The following is an 8,422-nucleotide window of genomic DNA, read 5'->3' on the forward strand; positions in this document are numbered from 1 at the left end:
TGACGCTCTTCTGCACCTGTCCAATCGCGGCCACATCAAGCCCACAGTCATGCCGGCAACCTGACCGATGCAGTGGCAGTATCGTTGTAGCACTTTGCTCGATGTTGGCTGCTGTCCATAATTGTGTTTTAAAACTCATACATCAGATATTTGGATGTTTAAAGCACCGAGGTTTCGCGCACGAGGCGAAAAACTGAGTTGCGTAGATGTCTCCGCCTAGTGTCTGCTTTTGAATGCTGCCCTTTTTGACGCTGCGTAATATCGAAAATATCAACATAAAACAAGCTCGGATATCGGCCACCCCCTGTAAACAGCTTCCTGTGACGTCGTGTTGGTATTACCATCTTGTTTGTGGTATTATGTGTGTCGGTATTTTATACCAATATTAACAAAGTTGCTGAAAACTCTGTCTTCTGCCATAGTATTTTTGATGATGGACGAATTTTTTGTTGCAAACTGTGGCCATGACTTGTACCATTCGAGTGAGTAAAATATAGTTAAAAGGGAACACCCTGATGTTGCCTGGCCGATTCAGAATGCCGGAAGCGGGAACTGGCCCAGCAAATCTACTCTGCGAATAAGCTCTCAAAAGTTTCAGGTCTACCTTCTCACAATATGATTGTAGGTGCTCGTAGCTATATGCTATCGGAAAGTGCACTAGAAATAATATCGACTAAATATGCTTCAATTTACTCCTCGCAATGTTCGTTGGTAGCGCAGTGATGCTTTCTTGCTGTGCCGGCGCAGATTTGGCAGCATCACTTTGCCTCGTACGAACTCAACATGTTACTGCGCTCAGAGCGACCTTGTGAATACATTCTCTTAGCGGCCAAGCAAATTTTGGCGTATCGAGGTTTACCCTAAGGACCCGCTCAGTGTGCGACTAATGCGCTGAGCGCAGTAACACTACTGCCCCCCTACGCAAAGTATGTCAAATGGTGTGTGCAAAGTATAATAAGATAAGAGGAGCTAAATCGTGAGTCTACCGGCGTCCCAGAACGAACTCAGAGAGGGATTAACGAAGATCATTTTCTGAAATCTGATTGTTGACCAACTTTTTCTTAGTGAAAGGGCAGCTTAAAAATTTCCAACGTTGTTAGTATATGTTATATTTAGGTAATGCCGTTTTGGAACTAGCTTCAACACGTTACGCTACTGAGATCAGATTTCAGCTCGTCTTCGTTGTCCCGATACAATATTGGTGGCCATGAGCATGCGGCCAGCTCGAATACGCACAAACTGATGTCTCACCATCTGTGGGATATGCTGCGGCACTGGCGGCAGCCTTAGCCATCGCTTGCGCCACTGCAGACAAACCATTGGCAATGAGTACCCAAACCAAGCCAAACAAGAACACCCAACGAGTTGAACCCAAAATTATCCCCACCCATCAAAATTTGTTATCCTTTTACCGTTGCCTTTCCCTGTGAAATTATATTGTCTACGCCTCTTCCAGTCTGTAGTAGAGTGTGTCAATCCAAGTGGCAAACCTTTGTCCAACTAAACAAAATGTTTGGCACTGAGAACTTGCAAACTGTGCTACAGAAAGGTTAGCGAGCACTGGGTATACACAGTGCGACGGTTATCGTTCGTGATTTTGATCGGAATTAAGCTAGGGGGATGAGACTCATTACTCTTTACTCTTATGCCCCGGTATGGTAAAAGAGCACTAGCGCAGAGTGGAAGTAAGAAGAACCAAAGATTATGTGGATAGCCGTACGAGTTCTCCCCGGACTGGGGTGGGATAGTGGTATCCTCTCGGCAATTTTGCTCTTTCTACTCCCGATCGACGCTCCCTTGAAATGCCATTTTTGTATGGAGTGTAAAGCTTGAATGTCTCATTTAGTGGGTTAAATGAAGTAGGCTCTGCATGTAAAACATATTACAGTACTTTAAAAAGAGTGGCAAACCGGAGCGAACATGTTTCTGGACCATTTTGACGTTATTTACACTCCCACTTCCAGAACTTGGTATAAAAAGTTTACCCTACCGGCGGATGACTACGAATACTTAAGACTGGTTAGGGTTATGCTCAGAGCACCAGAACACGACGTGCGGTTATGTAAAAGAACATTTTCGTTGCGTGTCCTCAGCATCAAATTTGGTTATGGCTGCAAAGCAAGGGTATCAAAACAAAATACAGCGGGAGCGCGAGGCAAATGGGTAGGATCTGGTCTGTCTCCGGCCACACCTTTGTTGTGCACGGTAAGTCATGTTATTCACCCCAAAAAACAAGTGCAGCAACACAAGGCTTGCCTATATTCGCCAAAGACGAGGACCAGTTTAAGACGCATTAACAAGTTATTAAAAAAAAGTTCCATTGTGCACTGTATATTGAGTGCCATTCTTTTCGCATCTTAAACTGAATCCTCATCTCAGCCGAAATGAGAGATTTGGCGTGAAGGTTTTGGTAAAAGATTGGGTGGTTGGAGGGATAGACAGGAGTAGATAAAAGGACAGACAAGAATATAGAAGTAGTTTAGACGATTAGATTCTGTTCGACGGAGACGAAGAATGATGTAGACGGAGACAAACGTCAGATAGAAACAAAGATAAGGACAGCCAAAGATGTACCATAGACTAGTCAAGGCAGATACTGTGCAGGAGCAACAATAGAATAAGAAAGAACAAGACAGAAAGGAAGAAATAAAAAGGCAAGAAAAGGCAGGATAAAGGACCAGGCACAAAGGATATAATTAGGCTTTGCGCATTCAACATCCTTATTACCCTCTGGGTGAAAGTGCTCAGTTTTCACCATTCCTGACTGCATCATCATCATCCCAACATCTGAAAAAGAGATAGGAAACACGCAGTTTCCGGAAAACATACTAAAAACCATAAACTAAAAAAGTAAAACACGAAATGAAACCATAATTTAAAATTAAACAAAGAAAACAGGTGAATCACAAAGACATACGTCGTATAATTCAACGACAAACACGCATTTTCACGCCCGTTCTATTTGTTATATTAAAGTGGTCCCCATATGAACTTCCATGTAGATTTCTTAAAGGAAAGGGAACAGTTCTGAACTTATTTTGGAAGACACGTAATTGTCTCCCGAAAAAAACTATGTCTGTCTATATTAGTTCTTGAAATTGAGGTGTGGGTTGCCATAGTTTAATTTAAATAACTGTTAATTTGTCAGTAACGATACTTTCTTTCTACCCGGATAAGTTTGAATTACCGAAAAGCCTCAAGCTATAAGCAGGATAAGACGTAAAAAAGGTGGCGCGTCATTCCCTTTCCACTCCCCAAGTCGGATTGTCTCTCTTCTTAGACTCGGCCACATCGAGATTAGTCTTGTTAATCATCAAAGCATCACCCGTCTAGCACCTTTGGTTAAGTAGACGTTTACTCCACGCGTCAAACACTGAATACTGTTTGGCGTCCAAACATACCAAATTTTGGCGTCCAGAAGAGGCCGCCAGGATTGTGTCGTCTAAAGACGCTAACCAGTTTTCAGTGAAGAGTCTTAACTTGGGGTAAGTGTGCGCCTCCCACTTGATGTAGCGCTTTTCAGGCGCGGTATAAGGTTGGTTTCGCGATCGATCGTCGACTGCTACATACAAGGGTTTCATAGCACAAATTGTCTACCTTTAAGGCGGCCCAATAGAGACGATAGGTAGTCAGGCTCACTCTCCCATCTTATACCGCGCCTGTTGCTTTCTTTAACGTTAAGGGTGTGTAGCGTCTGTTCCCACACATGCCGGAAGGCCCTGATTAATACTCGCACCACTATAAACAATATGTGAACGTTGCCAAGGCTCACGCTGGAAACCCAAGAGCGCGTGTGTGTGTCACACTTGTGGGTGTGCGAATTCCAATACATACACTTTTATACTCGTCAAGGTGTGAATTTTATTGAAATTCAGCCAACCTGCACCTACTAGTGTAAGAAAAGAAATTCACTTGCCTGCAAGTTTGCGACATTTGTTCATATTGGGTTCCCTGTGTAGAAAGTGCCGTGACAGAGCGGGCAACGTTACACATAAATAGGCCCCACATTCCCGCCTTGGCGAATATTCCCTCAGTGTAATAAAGTAGTACTCACAGTTTTTGCACTTGCACTTCTTGATAAGAGTCTCGTCCCTTATGCTCTCGTGGCAGGCTTTGCAGTAGAACCAGACCCTGCGGCATTTTATTTTAAAAAATTTAAAGACGTAAATGAAACAACTTGAATAGTTCTTAGGTGCCTCTAAAGGACCTACCGTTTTACTTCGTCGGCTGATTGGGCAATGAAGAATCCTTGTGTATTCGCTGCTATTTTTGCGCCTCTAGGGTTAATTGATATCTTGCTGTCGTTGCCGTCTTCTCCTTTCAGCTCAATTGCGAGAAGTAGCAATTTGAGCTTTGTAAAGCACAGTCTGCGAATATAAATGTAAATAATTTCTGCTCTCCGATACAACTTATGTACTTGAAGCTCTTGACTTTTTATTGGAAAAACATGCATTACTAAACACGGCAAGATGTGTACTCATTTTTAGAAAAATGTTTCAAAAGAAACGCATTTAAATGCCTCTTTTTCGATTATCTATCCTAAAAATAATAGCGTTGCTTTATACACAAACCAAACCATGTGGCTCTTTCTATTTTTTTTACCCGTTACAGAAATCACGTGATTGTTTCCGCGAGCCAAGCGGACAACCAAAGTAAGCCATGCATCCAGACCGAAAGCGATCGTAATAAGTATCTTTCACAGCTTATTTAAAAAAGTAAAACTATAGGCCTTTCTTAAGTTAAAAGCTTATGAAATACTTTTGTGAAGCAGGCATGCCAGGTTTGGTGCACGAAATATGTGCGAACAAAATATAGATATAAGGTGAAATGTGTGAGTGCAGTAGAGGTGCCGGCTGGCGGATCGCTCAGCTCGGAGCGGTACCCAGCTCCGCAGACTGCAGCGACCATCCCTCGGCATTTTCCATGGCAGTGCCATATTTTTGTAGCCGTGCGTATGGGACGGAGGCTAGCTTTTTCTTGCGCCGAGATGGGCAGCGTATGTCCGACCAACCGACACAACTTCGGTGCAGAAGATGGGAAGCGAGACAGGCAGGCTGACATGATAATTGTAGACTAGAATTCATTTTCCGCTTTATCTAGTGGTTTCTGAAAACTTTGAAAGTTATCGAACATTTTCTAAAGCAGTGCTTGTTTTGATTTAACAAATTATTCAAACTAATCGTCTAAGAAGTTTAAAAAACTGTGGACTAAATTACTAAATTTGATTGAGAGGATGGTCAGTTTGCTTTTTTGCAATACACGGCGTGGTCAACAAAGCCGATCACTGAAAGTATCATTAGTAAATATATCGGCATGTTATAAATGGTATTAGTTGGAAGAAAAATACTACGGTTTAATTGTATAGCTACAAAAGTTAAAAGAGCGTGGTCTAATAAAGAGCATCCTCCTAGGGTAGGTTAAAAAGGCTACGACTTACTCGCTGGACTGCGGAAAAGTCATGCCGGTGAAGGAAGGAGAGAGAGTTTCAGTGTACATCTCGCAGCCTGTGCCTTGGAGATAATCGTTCTGCCAAGCCTGAGTGTCGGGAGACTGCAAAACCAGAGCGATACGTACAGGCACGCTAGCACAGAAATTCAAGTGACGCACCCAGCCAAGCTGGGCAACAATCATGTGGCCGCCGACAAGCTTAACGAAAAGCCTTTTCAAGCATACACCAGTAAATTGAGAAGAATTGCTGATGACATTTTCCTCTGAGATATTCATGTAACACGTTGAAGTTTTCCAGGTTTTTATATGACCTTTTATTGATGGCGTTTAGCAAGGGACGATCTCTTTCTTATTAGACAGCAACCTTTCTACCATTTAAAGGGGCCTTTGTCTTCTAGAAGCATTTTTGGCACATTTGTTAATAAAATTAGTTTCTTAACCACTGCCCGGACTGGTCAGGGATGTTGGGGTGTGCTAGCGGGGGCTCTGCAACCCGGGTTCCTGTTGTGGCCCTGTCTGGGGCTCTAGGGGAAAAGTCCAGGAATTTACCGTAATGCAACCAACCCGTAATGCTTCCAAAAGCAAAGCGGAAGAACGAAAGACGTTCTTTGGATGGTCGCAACGCAACGATGCCATAAAGGTCTACTAACATAGCATAATCCCTAAAAACCGCTTTCAAGTCGGAAAATGACGAAAAAATTCTCGCCTTATTAAGGACTTCAGATTGACACACGGGTTTTACTGAATTTTGAAAAGAAATACAAATTATAATAAGTTGTTTTGTCAATTTATTTTATCTATTTGAAGATCTGTATCTGTAGTCCTTCATAGACTCAAACAAACAAGCTATTGACCAGTTTTTAACACCACTTTCTCAGGAGAAATCCTTTAAAAGATATCCTTTAAAAATAGAAGTACACACTTGGGACCTCTTCAAAGTTAAGTTTATGGCATTCTGACATCTGTCAATGTGTTACGCCATTCCTCGTGTTGAGAAATATACCATCAGGTTTCATCCCTAAACCTACAGTGGCTCAGAAACTAATTTTATTGACAAATGTACCGAAAATGATTTTCGGTAGATAAAATAATCCCCCTCAGAGGAATGCGGCCGATAAAAACACAATTTGTCAGGCGAGCGACCATATCGCTATCGTTGAAGTGAAGCGTAATATACAGTACACTGGTATAAACAGACAGCGGAACTCCAGTCTCTTGATTTGTTGCCTGAAGCTCGAGAAAGATAGAAAGATGGGAAGATGGAAGGGAATGAAGGATGATGTATGGTGTATGAAAAGTGTGTAGCGAAATTTATTGAAAGACTATGACAAATAAACCGTGGCGTTGTTTTTTTCTGTTTGTTTTTTGCTGTCTCTTTTTAAAAATAATTAACTCCGAAGCTTAAAGGATTGCTTTCCTATTCTCAAAGCAGCCTTTTCGTGTTGTCTTTCTTATGGGTGATAACAAACATGGGTGCGGGGTGCAATACACTGATTCTGTGAGAATTATTTCTGTCGATCAATTTCATTTGTCGTGTATTTTAAAATTTTGCGATTGTTTTTGCTACTGCGGTTGTGAACTAACGATATATCATTGCTCGGCTGAGAAAACTGTGTTATTTTACACATTAAAAATTCAATTTGATTTCCTAAGATCTTTTGGTGTGTTTTTTAAAATAATTGACAGAAATATTTTTCACAGACGACAAGGCTGAAAAGCAGGACCAAGGAGCATATATAACGAAGGTAGCACAGACAAGGCAAATACCAAGAGGCAACGAACAGTCACCGGTCGTCGGCAAGCCCGAGCAAACTCCTATAACACAGAGGCCAGTGAAGTGGCCTGCACAAGTGTGCCACTACGCGCTGCTCAGACTTTTGCCCGACGAAAGCCCTCCAAAGCGGCACCCCATGGGCCACCCCACTGGCCAGCCCGCACTTACTCGGACGCCTGTGCGAAGGGCATGCCCTGAAATGAGGAGCTCAGGGTTTCTGTGTACATCTCCAGAGCCGTTCCCCTCAGATAGTCATTTTGCCAGCCTTGCATGTTGGATGTGGCGACGAGGTGGGCCTTGCGTAGCAACACAAACAGTATGAGCAGTGGGACTCGAGGTATGTTAAGTTAGCATGGGTCACCCTGTAAACTTGAAAGAGCTGGTTCTGGCACAAATGATAGGTTTTAGTCATGAGGACTGCTTAAAGATGAAACCTGGACTAAGTAGAACCTTTTAAAAGCGATTATATGGAGTTGTCGGTGATATTTAGTTGCATGAATTGAATGTGTACCCGTCTGTTCCAACGGTGGGACAGCCCCACTGTTTAAACAATGGGATAAGATGTCCCAATGTGGCAAGAGAGGGTCCCGGCTGCTCTATGGTTGCAACAGTGGGAATTCGTGCCAACAATTGGACGGTGTCACCGTGGCAACCATAGAACAGCCTGTACGGTATAGATCTACGCATTAAAAGTTAATTAAAAAAATGAGACTTACCGTTTTAAATGATCGCATAGCAAATAAATTGGCCATCATAGTAGAGAATCCTGGGGCTAAACAGCTTTGTGCAATGAACCCTAACTTCAGCTCAGCCAGACAAATGACGTCATCGCCCCTCTTCCAGTCCCAGGATGGAATGTTCAACAAGTATGCCTTAAATTTTAAAGAGCACGTAAATTAAGAATCCATTTGTGACATTGCCACTAAATCAAATACATGGCTAAAATTTACCTTGTTGTGATACTGCATTAGTTGAATGATGACTCGAATGTCGTCAGAGTAGTTTTTGATAGAAATAACTCTCATAATATTGGCAGCGTCTTCTGCATCAGGGTCCTGGCAGTATTTGTTCGCCAAAACCAAGCATGCGTCTGCCTCGTGAACCTATGATAAAGAAAGAGGCCTGTATCTACGTTCTTTTTAAAACCTAGCATCGCCCTTAGCTTAATTCTTTCAAAAGATAGACATTTATTTTGTCAGA

At 42.5% G+C, this 8,422-nt stretch overlaps 1 protein-coding gene across 1 annotated transcript in view; it reads right to left on the reverse strand.

The window, feature by feature from the left end:
- Positions 1–8,422, reverse strand: part of LOC113205301 (calcium-activated potassium channel slowpoke) — a gene marked incomplete at its 3' end in the record, with an annotated part of 72,767 nt that overhangs the window by 41,857 nt on the left and 22,488 nt on the right. Inside the window, 6 exon segments of the mRNA XM_052267930.1 lie at positions 2,728–2,787; positions 4,055–4,131; positions 4,212–4,367; positions 5,438–5,550; positions 7,939–8,094; positions 8,173–8,325. Of these exon segments, the coding sequence (XP_052123890.1) occupies positions 2,728–2,787; positions 4,055–4,131; positions 4,212–4,367; positions 5,438–5,550; positions 7,939–8,094; positions 8,173–8,325 (715 nt within the window).

This window comes from Frankliniella occidentalis, unplaced genomic scaffold (genome assembly GCF_000697945.3).
Source record: "Frankliniella occidentalis isolate FOCC.00 unplaced genomic scaffold, Focc_3.1 Scaffold61, whole genome shotgun sequence".
Lineage (NCBI taxonomy): Eukaryota > Metazoa > Arthropoda > Insecta > Thysanoptera > Thripidae > Frankliniella > Frankliniella occidentalis.